The sequence below is a fragment of the Leopardus geoffroyi genome, chromosome D2 (assembly GCF_018350155.1).
Source record: "Leopardus geoffroyi isolate Oge1 chromosome D2, O.geoffroyi_Oge1_pat1.0, whole genome shotgun sequence".
Taxonomy (NCBI): Eukaryota; Metazoa; Chordata; class Mammalia; order Carnivora; family Felidae; genus Leopardus; species Leopardus geoffroyi.
In genome coordinates this window covers 78539933-78557951 of record NC_059334.1, presented here as the reverse complement: position 1 = coordinate 78557951, position 18019 = coordinate 78539933, and the positions used below count along the sequence as shown (strand labels likewise).

The window sequence follows — 18019 nt, the reverse complement described above, 5'->3', positions numbered from 1 at the left end:
TTCCTGGCAGCGCTGGCCCAGGAGCAGCACCCGAGAGCATCCTTGGAGCACCTGTCTCGGGCGGGTCACCAGACACACGTGCCCTGCTCTGTGCTGTGCTCAGAGTGACGTCACCCTCTGCTTCCCCAGCAGCTCCTGCCACCGTGCTGGGCTCCAGGGGAGTGGCTGATGCTTCTCCAGCCTGTGGCTCTAGGGCATTTTGCGTTTCTGAGATCCTGGCACCACCCCCATGCCTCTGCTCACCCCCAAGCGCGTCGGGGGGCCAGGGTGCGCCGATGGCCTTGGCCACAATCTCCCCACAGGGAGAAGACGCTCCCAGGGCACAGGTGAACACGGGCATGCCACTCGGACCCCCTGTGTGAGCAAAGCCCCCGGCACCGTCATCCTCTCCGGGCTGACTGTCGCCGGTGGCCGCTTCCTGGTGGTACGCTCCAGGAGGAATTCTGTCTTCTGGAGCTGAGGCCCCTCCTCCGTGGCTCTGGGGAACCACCTGGAAGTCAGCAGCCTTTTCCACGGGCGTGTGCGGTACGGCTCCCGGAGAGGAGAGACCCGAAGCTAATTCCCTCTGGGCCGCCCCCTGCTGTGAGTGGCCCTGGCCCCCAAGCCCCGGCTCGGCCTCCCCAGCCCCCTCTGGCTTCTCACTGTCCTCCACCGTCTGTGGGACACCAGCCATTTCCTTCCCCACGCTGGCACCGGGCAGGTTCTGCTCTGCGGCTGGTGCCGCCAGACCCCGCAGCTTTCCTGGAGCGGGGTCCTGGGGGACCAGGCGGGAGATCTCAGCCTCCGTAGGCAGCTCCTGTTTCTTTTCCCTTGTGCCCACCCCGAGTCCAGCAGGGAGGGCGGGGAGAGGGGCGATGACAGCTCCTTGAGTCCCGTCTGGAGGCCTCTCTGGGTGTGGCCCTGCGAGGTCCTCACCCCGAACACTCCCCTGGGCTCCTGCCTTTTCTCCCGCTGCACTCTGGGGCCGATCGGCGGTCAGGGCTCTGAGCACAGACTTCTCAAAGATCTTGGTGATGTGCTCCCTGAAGTCAGGGAGCCCAGCGATCATGCCAGTCTGCTTGGAGCTTGCGTCCACGCCGCCTGACGTGCCCCTCCTTGGATCCTTGGAAGGTTTTACCATCCTCTCCCCGCTGTCCTCCGTCTCCCTTGCATCACCTGCCACGCTTCCCTCACTGGCAGGGCGTGCTGGCATCTCCCCGGGCTTGGTGCCTGCGCCGGGCGCTCTTGCCCCCTCCTCCCCTGTCACCTGCTTACTCTCGGTCAGAAGCGGCATCCTGTCCAGGTAGGGGACGGAGCCCGCAGGTCTCTCAAAGTTTCCGGCTTTGGGGCTTCCGCTGCTGGCTTGCACCACAGAGATTTCGCCACCTGCTCCTGGTTGTGAGAGCGAGGCCAGCAAGCCGGCAGAAATCTTCCTGGGGGTAGCATCCTCCAAGGCAAGTGGAGACTCTTCTACGGCACAAGGTCCTGCCCCCTTCCCAGCAGCACCATCAATATCCAGGTAGGGAGTGCCGGGCGCAGCCTCTTCTGGTGGCCCCGGTGGCAGGGGGTTCTTTAGGCTGCAGACAGCCTGGGCTGCAGAAATATCCACCTTGCTCCCGGGAATGGCACCCAGGTCTCTGGCTGCGAGCAAGGCATCCCGGGAGCTGGCCGAAAGCTGTTCTGCTCGGCAGGGCTCAGCGAGGGCAAAGGTAGAGGCTTCCTTCCCAGGGGAGGCGCACTGCTCAGTCTGAAGGCAGCCGCCCCACACAGCAGCTTCCGCTGGCCCCTCCGGAGCCCGCTGGACCCCCAGGTCTCCCTCCTCAGCGTGCCCACCGGCCTCAGCAGCCTCACCATCAGCACCTTGATCCTGAGCCGCGGGGAACCTTCCAAGAAGTCGTTGGGCCTCTGCATCCAAGGTTACGGGGAGCTCCATTCCCTTCGGTGGGGCCGGTGCTGGTTGCTGCCTGCCCGCCCGGGTTTCACCATTCGCCTCTCTGTCCCCGGCATCCCGGGTGGGTGTGACTCCCAGGGCGGCCGGCGGCCCGCGAGCTGCATCCAGGAGAGCTACTGAGTCAGGCCAACAAGGTGGGGTCCCCGCTGTGTTCCCACTTGCCTGCTCCGTCTCACCCAACCCCCGGAGCGGGGGCTGAGCGTCCGCGGCTTCTGAAGCTCCTGCATCACTGAGACATGCTTCTTCATGCTGACTGCTGGCTTTCAACACACCTGCCGGCTCCTGCTGGGACTTGTTCAGCCCCTGCTCGGCACAGCAATTCTCCCTTCCGCTCAAGAGACCCGCAGGAGGCGAGTCCCCGGCGGGCAGACTGCCACCGCATGCTTCCTCTTGCTCACCCTGCCCTAGCACGGGCAACCCCCGTCCCGTTGGTGCTGATGACTCTGGCTGCTCGGTCGCAGGACTTTCTGGAACCGTGTCCCTGGGAGCTGAACTTGGAGCATCACACAGACCGTCTTTGGGGAGCGCACGTTGAAGCTCTGATCTGGAAGCCTGCTCCTCTGTTCCATACGGAGGCAAGCACGCATCCTCCGGAGGCCCCGCAGGTATTTGAGGAGCATCTGAGCCCACGTTCCTAAAACCTAGACCCCCTGGGTGAGTCTCCTTCTCACGTTCACCGTGCTGGGGCTTCTCCCTGAGCATGTCAAAGATGGATGCTTCTGGGTCTGATTGCAAGGGCTGGAGAGGGGTCTCAGAAGATACCGAGGGCCCCTCAGAAGCAGCTCCTTGTATCTGGGGGTCCCCCAGGCAGGGCGGCTCTCCCTGCCGACCTTGCTCCAGGCTGAGCATCGCGAGCCCAGAGTCCACTGCCAAATTCTCCCCCTCGGGGGGTGGCCCATCAGCACGGACTTCCTGACCAGCTGCCTCACACCCCAGCCCACAAGGCTGGCCCGGGGATGTCAGCAAAGCCTCCCCGTCACAGCTGCCGGGCCTCGGCGCAGATGGGGGGCTCCTCATCTTTGTCTCCGAAGTGCTCTCCGCCTCCTGGGCTTTGGGGTTGACCTCTGCAGCAGGAGCTGACAGGAAATCTGATTTCTTAGATTCTAAAGCAGGAAGATCGTCCATTCTTTCCAACCCCCCCACGTCCTGAAGGGTGTCGGGACACTGGGTCTGCAACGCTGGCCCCTCCCAGACGGCTTCTTCGGGAAGAATGTGTTCACCAGTTCCGTCCGGCCCAGGGGGCAGGAGGAGATCCTTCTCAGGGAGCTTGCGCAGGGAGCCAGAGGCATGGACCGCGCGGGCTTCTCCCATCATCCCACAGGCCCCCGAGCTCCCAGCTGCATCTTTTGATGGAGAGCCAGGCCTGTCGGGGTGCCCAGGACCCTCCTTCCTGAGGGGCTGTGCTGAGTCCGTGCCGGGATGCGCTCTGCTCTCCATGTCATGGCTTAGCTTTGAAACCTCGTCTTTTTCTACCTCTGGGTCGGGCTTGCGGCGGAAGGCCCCGGGTTGCTCTCCCCATGGGTTCTCAAGATCTCTACTGTCCAGGGGCTGTGTGACTTCTTCCTGTCCCCTAGAGTTGGCCCCAGGTGGTCTGCTCTCCTCCTCAGCCACTGCTGGGCTTTCAGGGGTCATGGCTTCATCCTTTGGCCCCAGTGACTTTCTGGCACTTTCATCTGATGCACTGGGTGGGGCGGGGGGCGGTACCCCTTGTTGGACTTCATGGTCCCTTGCTGAGAGCTCTCCCCTGTCCTCCGGGGGCACAGGGTCAGGACCCTCTCCAGGGCTCCCTTCTAGACCTTCTCCCTCATTTCTGAGATCTGATGTGTGCTTCTCCCGTCCCGTCAACCCTGCATCGGCCAGCCCTTCGGCCAGATCTGTAAGAACTGGCATCGCAGCCCCGGAAACCATCTCTCTGGTCGACCAGCCGGGCTCTTCTGCAGCAGCCGAGGCCCCGGCAGCGGGCTGCAAAGCGGAGACTGAAGGTGGATGTGCATCCTCCGTCGGGGCCTGTGGGGAAGGCTCGGCGCTCACAAGCGAAGCCCCTGCGGGTCGGTTGCCGGCAGCAGCACAGACAGCTGTACTGGGATCGCCTCCCATTCCCGCTGTCTCCAAGTGTCCCCGAGCACCGCTGGCATCCATGGTCTCCTTCCGAGAGTCCCCGGGCCCGGGTGCCAGCACAGGACTCGGTGAATCCCAGGGCAGCTCCGGGTGCTCCAGATGTGCTCCCATTTGCTGCTGGCAGCTTTCCCAGGAATTGGTGCCGGCCTCTCGGGCAGCCCCTGAGTTGTTCCCAGTGGGACGGCAGGCCCCGAGGAGTCCCGAGTCATCAGCTAAAGCCTGAGGCAGTGCCTCCACTTGGCAGGTTTCTCTGTCTAAGGTTCTGGGCGCCGGATCTTGTGGAGTCGGGGTCTCGGGCTTTGTGGGGGGCTCTTCCAGGCCAGCTGAGCTCTCCCCGTCTGGTTGAGCTGCAGCTGGGGCCTTCGGGGCCGCTGGTACGGAAGCCGCCCCCTGCCTGGACTCTGCGAGGGGAAGGCCACCTGCCACCTCTTTCCCTTGGGACTCGGAGCCGCCAGGCTGGCCGTCTTCTCCACAAAGCTGTCCCTTCATCAGCTCTTGAGGAGGTGCTGCTGAAATTGCTGGCAACTGGTCAGTGCTCCTGGAGGAAGATAATTTACGTCCCTCTTCCTTCAGATCTCTCCCTCTGCCCTGGGCACTGGGGACGATGGCACCCACATTGCACTGAGTAGAACTGTCCCCTTCAGGGACAAATGCTGTTGGGACATCCCCATGGGCATTTGGGGAAGGTTCCTTCCTGGGGTGTTGAATTAGGGGCCAGTCTTCAGGTGCTGCTCCGGGGCTTGGCAGGCAACCTTCCGGGGGGCCCTCGGCAATGGGCGTGGAGGCTGGGGGGCACTCAAACTCCCAGGGCACTGGTGGCCAGAGCAGTGGAGAACCTTCTGGGCCTCTGGCTTCCTGTGGGCATTTGCTCGGCTCCGTCACTTCTGGGGACAGGAAGCACGGATCCAGGCTGGCAGCACCTTCAGAAGTGGGACAGGAGCTTCGGAGCCCAGCACTGCCAACAATGAAAACATTTGATGTTTCATTCATTCTCATGGATGTGAGGCCAGAGCCACATCACAAGCACAATCACCCCACCCCCACCTTTTCTCCCACTAAAGACCACAAAGCACACCATCCCCATGCAGCTCACTCCTCGCCACGAAGAGACCTCGCTCCCCAGTCCTCCCCTTCCCATACCATCACACAAGCCTTCGCTTTCTCCAAAAATCAATTCGGGGGCATCACACACATGCAGCTTGGAGCTTTCCGTGTTGCTCGGCTGTGAATAGGGAAATATGAAAACAAAATCCCAGTAGTCCAAAATGCAGGAGAATGAAAGTTTTTAATATGTATAAACCCTAATAGAGGGTTTGAACCAGTTCCATGTAACTTACAAGGTCGGTCCTAAGTACATATGTGAACCCTTAGATGCTCAGGAAAAAGGCACAAGTGGGCAACGCCATGCTTTGAAATAGAGAAGTATTCTTGGGTCACCTGGGTGGCTCAGTCGGTGAAGCCTCTGACTCTTGAATTTGGCTCAGGTCATGATCTCATGGTCTGTGAGTTCAAGCCCTGTGTCGGGCTCCATGCTGACAGCACACAGCCCGCTTTTGGGATTCTCAATCTCTGCCTCTCTCTCTGCCCCTCTCCCCCCCTTGCACTCTAAATAAATAAATACATACATAAATACATAAACTTAAAAAAGAGAGATAAAGGGTTATTCTTTTTTTTTTTATTATTATTATTTTTTTTTTCCAACGTTTATTTATTTTTGGGACAGAGAGAGACAGAGCATGAACGGGGGAGGGGCAGAGAGAGAGGGAGACACAGAATCGGAAACAGGCTCCAGGCTCTGAGCCATCAGCCCAGAGCCCGACGCGGGGCTCGAACTCACGGACCGCGAGATCGTGACCTGGCTGAAGTCGGACGCTTAACCGACTGCGCCACCCAGGCGCCCCAAGGGTTATTCTTAATAAAGGTTGACTTGATTCTTCTTAAAAAATTTTTTTTAATGTTTATTTATTTTTGAGAGAGACAGAGACAGAACGCGAGTGGGTTAGGGACAGAGAGAGAGCAAGACACAGAATCTGAGGCAGGCTCCAGGCTCCGAGCTGTCAGCACAGAGCCCGACGTGGGGCTCGAACTCATGAGCTGTGAGATCATGACCTGAGCCGAAGTCGGATGCTCAACCGACTGAGCCACCCAGGCGCCCCAAAAAAGTTGACTCGATTCTTAAATTCAACATGCGGTACTGTGAGGGGCATAATCCAAACATCCATTCTGCTTAGGTCTGCAGTTTCTGCCTGTGACCTATATATAAAGCTAAAAGCTGAATTACCTTCATACCCATATCTGTCCTAACTTGAACTTGCTTTGCTGGACAGCATGTGAACCCTGCAGGCAACTTGGGGGAACGTGGCTCAGAATGATGGATTTGCTGTAGGTATCCAGCTATCGGGTTACTGTAAATTAGCTCATCACCTGCCATATCTGGGCTTTTCAATTCTATGTGGTTTTTATTAAGCACACTTAAAAATTTTTTTAAATAATACATGGCCAATACAAAATTTTGAAAATGTAGGAAACATGTCTCCCACATGCTTGCCATGTGTTCTGGCGAATTTCCTTTTCTTCCTGCACAAGTTTTTAAAGGATGCAGTTTTGTTATTCTGACATAGCTGTGATTCTATGTACTTGTTATGATCACATACCTTTCACTGCCAGGAGAAATTGCTCAAGACAAAGTTAATAGAAGTATGGTTTTTCCAGGGCTTTTACCATGTTTTTAAAAATTATTATAGGGAGAACGATCTAGGGAATGGCCTTGTAAGTGTTATATATATACACATTCATGTATTCATACACCCACAGTGCTTTGCTTTTTTTTTTAATGTTTATTTTATTTTATTGAGAGAGAGAGAGAGAGAGAGAGAGAGTAAATGCATGTGAGCAGGGGAGGGGAAGAGAGAGAGGGGGACAGAGGATCTGAAGTGGGCTCTGTGCTGACAGCAGAGAGCCTGACATGGGGCTCGAACTCACGAGCTGCGAGATCATGACCTGAGCCAAAGTCAGAGGCTCTGAGCCACCCAGGCGCCCCTCACACACCCACAGTGTTTTGAATGTGACCAGAGGAAAGATTCTACTCTGCATGCTTACTTCCAAAATTCCAGCTTTGCAATGCAAGGCAATGCATATACATCCATTTATCAGGGACACACACAGTGGCAAGGTGGAAAACATCCCTGTTAAAATTTAGAAATTGCAATGTGTCCTAAAATTTAGAAATTGCAAAATCCATATATTGGGGCCCTAACCCCCAAGGTGACTGTATTTGGGGATAGGGTCACTAAGGTTAAATAAAGTCACACGAGCCGAGTCCTAATCCAACATGGGTGGTGTTCTTATCAGAAAAGGAAGAGACACCAGGAGAGCGTCACACAGACAAGAGGCCACGAGAGGACACAGCCAGGAGCCACTGTCTGCGGGCCGAGAAGAAAGGTCTCATCTGAAACCACCACCCCTACCCTTGCAATTCCAGCTTCTAGAACAGTGAGAAAATAAATTTCTTCTGCCAAAGCCCCTCAATCTGTGGCAGTGTAAGCCGACCAATACAATAGGCATACGGGTATTTATCGTACTATCCTTGCCACATTTTGAGGTTTCCAATTTTCCCAGCTGAGAAGTTGGGAACATAACGTACGCTGCCCCCAGGAATAAAAACTTCTCCAAAAGGGAACCTGAATGTTTGTGTCCCCCCAGTTCATGTGTCGAAACCTGATCCCCAACGTGATGGTATTGGGAGGTGGGGCCTTTGGGACGTGACTTGGTCCTGATTCTGGAGCCCCCATGAATGGGATTAGTGGCCTTATGAACGAGTCCCCGGAGAGCTCCCTTGTCCCTTCGGTCTTGTGAGGACGCAGTGAAAAAACGTCCATCTGTGAACCAGGAAGCAGGCTCTCAGCAGACAGAATCTGCTGGCACCTTGATGTTGGATATCCTGCCTCCAGAACTGTGATCAACCAATACCTGTTGTTTACGCCCCTAGTCTCTTTCCCTGACTCTATTCCAGCCTCTCCCCAGGCCCCTCACCTATGAAATGTGCTTGACATCTTCGAAGGGGGTATGTATACACCATCACAGCACCACTAATCCTTATTTAATGCCTGTTCCCACACATATAACACAGGAACGATGTGCTGAAAATATTTAAGATGGGCCCAAGAAAGAGTTGGCTACTGTCTCAACGAGATTCATGTTTTCAGACCCCTTCAGGACTGACAAGGGCAAAAAGAGAAAACTCAGGGGGTGAGTTGTACACACCCCTGTAATCCTCAGCTGGTCACATGGACAGCTGCGCCCAGAAAGCCCTGGCCTAGCGTTGACTCTGTCTACCTCAGGAAGCACCAGGCTCGGAGGGCTCACAAGCCACAGGGCTGTCGGCTCATGGATTGTTCTGGAACCAACAACTCTGCACTCCACATCTGGCCAGCTTCCTTTTAACGAGCACTTTGCATTTTGTGTCCCACCCACAAACGAGGGGTCTCACCATTTAGAAGTTAATGAGATCAGTGGTGTGTAATTTGGAAATGAAGCACTCCTCCATACGTCTGATTGATCCAGAAGCACAGAACACAGCCCCCCGCCCCCAACACACCGGTAATGACACAAATAAAACCACTTCCTTGTCCCCGCCTCTGACAGGAGCTGCCAGCTTAGAGGGAGTGTGTGGCTTCCCTTCAGGTGGACTGAGGGACAAGATGATAGATGCACTCAACTTGGGCACCTTGAAAACCTGTGAGTCTTATCAGACAACCACCGGGAGCAAATTCCCACCGCGCGTGGGACACACGGCTCCCCCGCCTCCCTCCTCTAATAAAAGCCCTGCTTGGGTTATTTAGCATAAGCTAAGCACCAGCAATTTCTTTGATTATCCATCTGAAGCAATTTTTAAAACCAGATTAAAGCCACTTGTCAGAAGCAGATTTGCCCAAGGGCAGGAAAAATTCTGAGAACCGATCTGTGAGGGCTCTTCAGTAACTGAAGGTTACATAATGTCCTTTTATGCTTCAAGATTGTATCAGCATGTGTGGGTCGGCCATCCAGCTCAGAATCCAAAGGCCAGCTCTTGAGGGCTGGGCAGCGGAGACCTCTCAATGGAGGCTTTGCAGCCTGAAGGGGGCGCTGCCGTTGAGTGCAAGTTGCAGGATGAGGCCTGATGCAGTCCCCTTGGTGCAGACTAGAGGCCCCCAGCACAACAAACGGAGAAGCGTGGGCTAAGAGGTGATTTCCTGAAGCAAAATTCGGAGCAGACAACAGAGGTGCAGAAAAGGCCGTCCCCACTACCCTGGCTGGAGACAATCACATCCAGATGGGCTCCTAAATACACAGTTCTGAAGACATACGCTTGAGCCACCCAGGAATGTTCAGAGAAGGAGGCCGTTTGAGAAAAAAACAAGTGTGGCCCCTGAACTACCAGGGTTGAAGGGAACCAGCAAAACCATAGAGCATCACTGTCACGATGGAGAGTTGGCCACATACGGAGCATTTATCAAGGCCAGGCCCACGCTAAGCCCTTTTCAGTTATGACTGTGTTTAATGCACTCAGTAGCCCCGCAGAATGGATAGCCCTTACTGCCCACATGTAGAAATATTCCCAGAGAGGTTTAAGACTGGACTCAGGGTCTCGGAGCTCCTGATGCGAAGCAAGATCAAGCCCCGCATCGCCTGGCTCCAGGGCCCTGACACCTCCTGCTTCCCTGTGCTTGCTGGCCTCACCTCTTCTGCACGGGCACTGCTTCTCCCATTCACTCTGGCTGCATTATTCTGTCTTCCAGTCTGCAGCCAGAGCGATGGCTTAGAAATAAAAGCCTGATCCCATCAGCCTCGTGGGAAGACTCTCCGATGGCTTCATTTTGCAATCAGCTGTGGCCCCAGACTGCCTTTCCTGTCTCATCCCACTCGGAGCTCCCCGTCCGTGCATCTGCCTGGAGCCCAGAGCCCAGAGCCCTCCTACTCTTCCCCAGCAGGTCTCAGTTCCACTCATCACTTGTCAACAAAGCCTTCCTGACCTGGCCTCTGGGATCAGATCTTCTTTCACAGGCCCACCTAGTGATGGCTGTAGTCACAGTTGCCATCAACATGGATTGATGACCATTCCCTCCACTGGAGGATAATGAAGACTGAGTCTTTTCTCTTTTCAATATTGTATCCTCAGTAAGTAGGGTATAGCAAACATTGAATATATGAATGTATGAGTAGATGGATGGGTGATTGGATGAATGCTTGGGCGGATGGAACATTGGGTGGATAGTTGGTTGGGTAGATGGATGGATGATTGGTAGAAGGACGGTTGGATGGATGGATGGATAAATGAATGATTGGTGGATGGATGGTTGGTGGATGGATGATTGGGTAGGTGGATGGTTGGGTAAATGGATGGGTGAGTGAATGGATGGTTGAGTGGATGGACAGTTGGGTAGGTGGGTGGGTGGATGGACAGATACAAATAAACCCAGAACAAGGATTCTAAATATACAGAAATGCTCCCAAATCACAGTTGTTTGACTTGAACGTTAGGAATGCTCTTTTCTTCCAGGCAACCCTAGCATTCTAGTAACCTGTTTCGTCCAAACACTTCATTTTACAGATGAGGGAAATGAGGCTCAGAAAAGGCAACACACTTTTGTTTAAATGCTTCTTCCAAAGAAGTGAGGTTAAGGCCCTACGCACACTGGTGGGTCTGATGAACTAGGGGGTGTGCTGCAAGAAATTTGTTACTAATTATAAAGTACAGAAGTCTGTGAATGATTTGTTATTTTCATAAATTAGTGTAATTTCCCCACATCACATCATCACTGTTACTCACTGCATTCCAATGTTCTTTCTAGAAAAGAAAAGCAAGGAATAAAGAGAGATCCTGTGAGCTTGACTGCAGCCCCTGGGAACCACCAATCCTAATATACTATCCCCAGTCGTGGCAGCTGGGGTGGTGATGAGGGGCCCTGGGCTAGGGACGGTCCTCGGCTGTGTGCGTTCCTGCCTCGGCCCACCAATTTGGTGTTTTTCTGACACAGCTGAGCCCTCAGAGAAGTATGACACTTCTGCCCTATTCTCCCTTAGCGTAATTCTCTCGGGAGGAGGTGAGACTCTTCTGCTTGGTGACTTGGAGAAAGCAGCCCCCATAGGTACCCTCCTCCTCCCCCAGCTGCCTGCCATGTGACAATCTCTCTGGGACTGGCCCTCCCCAGCCTTTGTGGCCTCCTGCACTTGTACACAGCCTGGCACTGGGTGTGGAGGGTTAGTTCAGGGGGCAGTATTGGGAGCAGCCATTCTGACTTGCTTCCCTGATTCCCCTCCTCCATGGCAAGACCCCCTTACTCTCCGTAACAGTGCAGACACTCTCATCGGGCTCTGTGGTAGGAACCCTCCCTCCGCCTCCCTCCATGGAGGGACCCCTCCCTGGGATGCATATGCTCCCTTTTCTATTCTCCTAAAGCCTGTGTGCAGACTCTCTCTCAGTACCTACACGCGATCCTATTTGTTTGCTCACTTATTTTCCTGCTGGGTATGACCTCCTGGAGGCTAAAGGGAATTCATCTCATTTGTTTTTATATCTCAGTCTAGCACCCATACGTACTCTGCTGAATGAATCATGGAATGATGGAATGAGTATATAAATGAGGAATAATTTTGTTCACTGACGTAAAAACCTGCTTACTTGAGTTAACTCCCATACTGTGAGATGGATCCCTATTCCAGGGAGTTTGGGAGAGGATTTCTGTTCTAAGTGATTTGTGCAGAGGGAAGAATTCTCAGGTTAATAAAGAGAGGGAAATTGTCAAATCCCCACAACTAAACATGGCTGGAACATGGCTGAGTCAGTTAAGCATCTGACTCTTGATTTTGGCGCAGGTCATGATCTCACATGTTCATGAGTTTGAGCCTTGCATCAGGCTCTGCACTGGCAGCATGGAGCCTGCTTGGGCTTCTCTCTCTCTCTCTCTCTCTCTCTCTCTCTCTCTCTCTCTCTCTCCCTCTCCTTCTCTCTCTCTCCTTCTCTCTCTGCCCCTTCACTGCTCATGCAAGCACTCTCTCTCTTTCTCAAAATAAGTAAACTTCAAAAAACAAACAAAAAAACAATTAAACACGGTATTTCATGGAGAAAGCCACCCCTCAGAAAATTCTTTGCGATTCCAGCAGATTAAGTCCAATCTACACACACGATCTTAACTTGTCCAAACAGTGCTTCCTGCACAGAGGCCTAGGAGCCCACTGACCTTAGCAGCCTTGTCAGACTCAGCTTTGTGTTTTTAATCCAGTTTTAACTCTTTCTTATGCTCATTCTGTGATAGAAAAAACAAAGACCACGATGGTTGAGCAGCCCGTGCAGTAGGCGGAAGGAAAATATTGTTAGGTTCTAAAGAGTTATGGGGGAGAAGGGTGTGTGTGTGAGAGGGTGTTTTCCTTACTATTTCATCTGTACTCTGCCACATGAACTGTTACATGACTTCAAGGTCATGGTCGGTATCAGTCTGCTTGTGGGAATCCATCATTCGGCATAGCATAGGGAGGAAACCCGGCAACTGAATTCCAAGGAAAATTCAAAAATGATCTTCTAACCAATTTTTTCAGCATCTTTCTTGTAGCGTCCAAAAGACAGCGGAATGACCCAATTTTGTGCTTCCCAGACTGATTGCTGGAAGGGCTGACGGATTGTTGCACACACGAGCTCACCATCACTGGCACAAACCCATGTCTCTGTGTGTCACTCACATCTATCGTTGTCCTTCCAATGCATCTAGATAAGTCATGATCAGACCCCAATTCACTGAAATGTGTTTCTGACATAATAATTAGTTCTGATTGTTCAGACATTTCCTAATGTTCAAATACCAAAAATAAAACTACTATCCCATTAGAGAGGATATCTTTTTTATTCATAATAGAGAAAGGTCTTTGAGACTTTAATAAGCCCAAATCAAGGAATTTGGTGGAATATTTGGTAGGAATATTTTCTTAATTTTAATTTAAATCCTACTAATTATCCACGGGAAAATGCAAGCAACTGTTTTGTTTGTGTGCTTGGATCATGGGGGTATTTGTATTTTTATTTTTATTTATTTATTTTTGTGTGGGGGGCAGGAAGGCGGCCAGGGTGTTTATTTTGTTTTGACATCAAGAAACAACAAATAGCGGTAAACATATTTTTGCTAACATTCCTTCTTGATAAGACTTCTAAAGTGTATTAAAATCATTTTCCTGCCTTTGTCAACACAAGAAAAGTACAAAGCATTGGAATCTTCCCTTGATGATTGAAAAATCTTTCAGAGAATTTGGGGCATTCCCTGAACAAAAAGATGTTATCAATGTCACCATGTGAAGCTGAACCCATGTGTACTGAGCTAAAAACTGTGAAGAAGGGTTTTTTTTTCTAGAACATGTCCCAGTCACCAGCCTATTTTGTTGAGATTTGCCTCTCTATAATTCCACCGGCCTAAATGTGTGTGGGGTGGGGGGAGTTGATGAGTCAACATCACCAGAGGCCAAGCCAGTTCCATGTTGAAGACATAAAAACCATCCCAGGCTCCTTCCCAACATTAACACAGCTGCGGTGATGATTTGGGAAGATTAACTCCTGTCAAGGTTGGCATTTGAGGCCACAAACAGAAAAGAGATTACAAGTGTATGCAAAATAAGCTGCTCTTGAAAAGGAAAGAAAAACAACTCTTGCCCATGGTATCCTGTCTCTTATTATTCTTTTTCTTCTGGAAACGTCTCCCTACCACTCCCAAAATAAATGCCAGGTGTTTTGCGGCACTTCCATTTAAAACTAGAGAAAGAAACTCGATACAGTGACTTTTTGGTCTTTTCAGAGAGCTTGGGTTGGAAAGTGTCATATAAAGAATTATTAACAACAACGGGGGGTTGGACTAATGGGGGTTTGGCCGCTAGAGGAGACATGGGCGACAGAGGTCTGTGATCCCCAGAGATGGAAAGCAACAGAGTAAGTGCTCCTCTTACCCCAGCTAAGTCCTGAAGGATGTGGCCCAGGGAGTCCATCGGTCTCTTGGGCTTGATGAGGTGGAGCTGGGCATCTGAGTGCCAGAGAAAAGAAACTTGGACAAAGAGAGAACTCTGGGGATATCCAAGTGCTGATTAGCATGTATATGTATATGAACCTGACACTAGGTTCAGACCATCAGGAGGGTTTATGGGGAAGAATCCTTAAAGCTAACACAGGGCTGGGAAAAGCTCCTGTTCCCACCAGCCACGGTGGAAAACCCCATAATTCATGGGACGTCTGTTAAAGCACTAAGAAGTATCTTCTTGCCTCAGTAGTGGAAAAAATGAATCCTGGGCTAAACACTGCTCTGATCCCATCTAATGAAGCCCTAAAAGGATTAGGGTGTTCCAAATAACTGCATCCCAGAGCAAAGTTCAGGAATATTTATAAGAATACAAAAATATCCAGAATCCAAAAGCATAAGGCCCCACAGTATCTGGAATGCAAAGAAGCAGGAAAATATGACCCACAATGAAAATAAAACTCAGTTAATCAAAACCGACCCAGAAATTTTGCAGATGATAGAATTAGTACACAACGACTTTAAAAAAAATTCTTTTTAAGTTTATTTATTTATTTTGAGAGAGAGAGAGAGAGAGAGAGAGAGAGAGAGAGAGAGAGAGAAAATATGAGTCAGGAAGGGCAGATAGAGGGGGGGAGAGAGAGAGAATCCCAAGAAGGCTCCACGCTGTCATCACGGAGCCTGAAGCGGGGCTCGAACCCCGGAACCATGAGATCATGACCTGAGCTGAAGTTGGATGATGAACTGAGACACCCAGGTGCCCCCCCACCTTTAAAAAATTTTTTTCTAAGTTTACTTACACAAGGACTTTTTAAAAAGTATTATAACTGTGTTCCATATGTTCAAGAGGCTAGAGGGAAGATTGAGCATGTTAAGTACAGATATGGAAGACATAAAAAAGATCCCAATTAGGGGCACCTGGCTGGCTCAGTCAGTGGAGCATGTGACTCTTGATCTCGGGGCTGTGAGTTTGAGCCCCATGTTGGATGTAGGGATTACTTAAAACTAAAATCTTGACAAAAAAATCCCAATCAAGTGTGTCAAGAAGAAAACTCTAATATCTAAAATGAAAAACATAGTGGGTGGGATTAGTAACAGATTAGTCCTGACAGAGAAAAAGATTAGTGAACTCGAAGACAGAGCAGTAGAAAGACTCCAAAATGAAACACGCAGAGAAAAAGACAAGAATTTTTAAAAACAGAGCATCAGTGAGTTGTGAGACAATTCAAGCAGCCAAATATGTATGTAATTAGAGTCCCCAAAGGAGGGAGGGAGATTTTTAAAAACTATTTGAAGAAATAATGGCTGCAAAACTTACCAAAAATGATGTAAACTATAAACTCATAGATAGAAGAATCTAACTCTCAGCACAAGAAACAAGAAGGAACTTACACCAAAGTATATCGTAACCAAATTGCTTAAAACCAGTAAAAACATAAAAAAATATTAAGAGCAGCCAGAGAAGGAAAGACAGAAGAACGAAAGAAAGGATGGCAGGAGTTTTTGTTGGAAACCACGCACGCTAGAGTGCAGAGGGGCAATCAATTTCAAGTAGTACAAGAGAAAAGAACTGTCGATCAAGAACTCTTTGCCTAGCAAAAACAGCTTCCTAAAACATGGGTGAAAAGAAGGTTTTTTTTTTCAGACATTTAAAAGCCAAGAGAATTAAGTACCAGCAGACCTATCTTTCAAAAACTGTTGAAGGAAGTCCCACAAACCAAAAGAAAACAATACCAGATGGCCATCGGTACCTACACAGAAGAGTAAGTAACAGCAGGAATGGTGACTCTGCAGGCAAATATAAGTTCTTTTTTCCTCATTATTTAAATCTCCTTTAAGAGATAGTTGGCTATGTCAAGCAAAAATAACATATGTCGTGGGATTTGAAACATACATAGAAATAAAATATATGACAACAAAACACAAAGGCCCGGAGGGGAGAAAGAAAAATATATTGTTGTAAGACTCTACTAAATGTACATGAAATGGTGTAATAACACTTGAAATGCATCACATCAAAGATGTATAGTATAGATCCTAAAGCAACGACCTACATAACACAAATAGTTATGGCTAATAAGTTAAAAGGGAAATAAAATAGAATCATTAAAATAATGACTTTTTTTCAAAAGAAGCCAAAAAGTAGGGTAAAAGGCACAGAAAAGAGATGGAGAAAACAAATAAGACTGTAGATTTAAACCAACCATATCGATAATCACATGAAATGTAAATGTAATAAACACTTCTGTTAAAAGGTAGTAATATTCAGAGTGGATGGCAAAAGAAAGACCCAACTATATGCTGTCTACAGAAAAAGCATTTCAAACTTTGCTTAAAAATACAAATAGATTAAAAGTAAGAGAATGAAAGGCAGGGGGAAACTATACTGTGAAAATGTTAATGGAAAGAAAGCTGCTGTGTCTGTATTATATCAGACAAAACAGATTTTGGAGCAAGGAATATTACCAGGCATAAGGAAGATCATCATAATGATAAAAGGTTCAATTCATCAATAGGACATAAACATTTTAAAAGTCTATTTAATAACAGGGGCGACTAGGTAGCTCACTCCATTAAGCATCTGACTCTTGATTTTGGTTCAGGTCATGATCTCATGGTTTGTGTGAGATCAAGCCCCATGATGGGCTCTGTGCTGAAAGCATGTGGAGCCTGCTTGGGATTCTCTCTCTCCCTCTCTTTCCACTCTCCCACCACATTCTCTTTCTCTCAAAATAAATAAATAAACATTTTTTAAGTTTATTTAATAATAGAGCTTCAAAATACACAAAGCAAAACCTGATCAAAAAAAAAAAAGAAAGAAATGGCCAAATCCCCGGTTATAAAGTGATAGTTCCATACCCCTTTCTCAATAATTGATTGAACAAGGGACACCTGGGTGGTTCAGTCAGTTAAGCATCTTTAGCTCAGGTCATGATCTCACTGCTCGTGGGTTCGAGCCCCGTGTCGGGCTCTGTGCTGACAGCTCGGAGCCTGGAGCCTGCCTCAGATTCTGTCTCTGTCTCTCTGCCCCTTTCCTGCTTGTGCTCTCTCATTCTCTTTCTCTCAAATATAAAATAAAACATAAAAAAAAAAATTTAAAAAATAATTGATTAAACAAGTAGATAGAAAATCAGCACAGATATAAAAGACTGGAGCAACACTATCAACCAACTTGACCCAATTGCTAAACACTACCCATTAGTGGCAGAATTATATTCTTTTCAAGTACAAATGGTACATTTAGAAGATAGACTATATTCTACCCATTTTAAAAAGTCTCAATAAATTTAAAAAGATTCAAATTATCCAAAGCATATCATCTGGCTAGAGTGGAATTAAATTATAAATTAATAACAGAAAGATATCTGGAAAGTCCCCAACTATTTGGATATTAAATAATACACTTCTAATAGCCCATGAGTCAAGGAAGAAATTAAAAGGAAAATTAGAAAGTATTTGAACCAATACTTGAACCAAATGAAAATTAGAACACACATGGGGCACCTGGGTGGCTCAGCTGGTTAAGCATCTGACTCTTGGTTTCAGCTCAGGTCATGATCTCACGGTCGTGAGATTGAGTCCCATGTCAGGCTCTGCACTCTCAGCATACAGCCTGCTTGGGATTCTCTCTGCCCCTCTCTTTCTGCCCCTCCTTATGCTTTCTCTCTCTCTCTCTCAAAATAAATAAACTTAAAAAAAACATATATATATATATATGATTAGAGTTAGGGTTAGAGTTAGGGTTAGGGTTATATATATATGGATATATATTGGATATATAAATATATATATATATCAGGGTTAGGGTTAGGGTTAGGGTTATATATATATGGATATATATTGGATATATAAATGTATATATATATACCTGAATGATATTGTGTCATGGATTTGCCAAACCCATAGACTGTACAGAGCAGAGCTTGATATAGACTTTAGATCT

At 49.1% G+C, this 18019-nt stretch overlaps 1 protein-coding gene and 1 long non-coding RNA gene across 2 annotated transcripts in view; one reads left to right on the top strand and one right to left on the bottom strand.

Annotated features, from left to right (window-relative positions):
- The window catches only part of TACC2 (transforming acidic coiled-coil containing protein 2), a 214718-nt gene that overhangs the window by 148151 nt on the left and 48548 nt on the right, over window positions 1-18019 (bottom strand). The window contains 1 exon segment of the mRNA XM_045439735.1: window positions 1-5003. Coding sequence (XP_045295691.1) covers window positions 1-5003 — 5003 coding nt within the window.
- On the top strand, window positions 2473-7733 carry LOC123577438. Its single transcript, XR_006701842.1, has 2 exons — window positions 2473-2584; window positions 7400-7733. It is a non-coding gene; the product is annotated as an uncharacterized LOC123577438 (long non-coding RNA).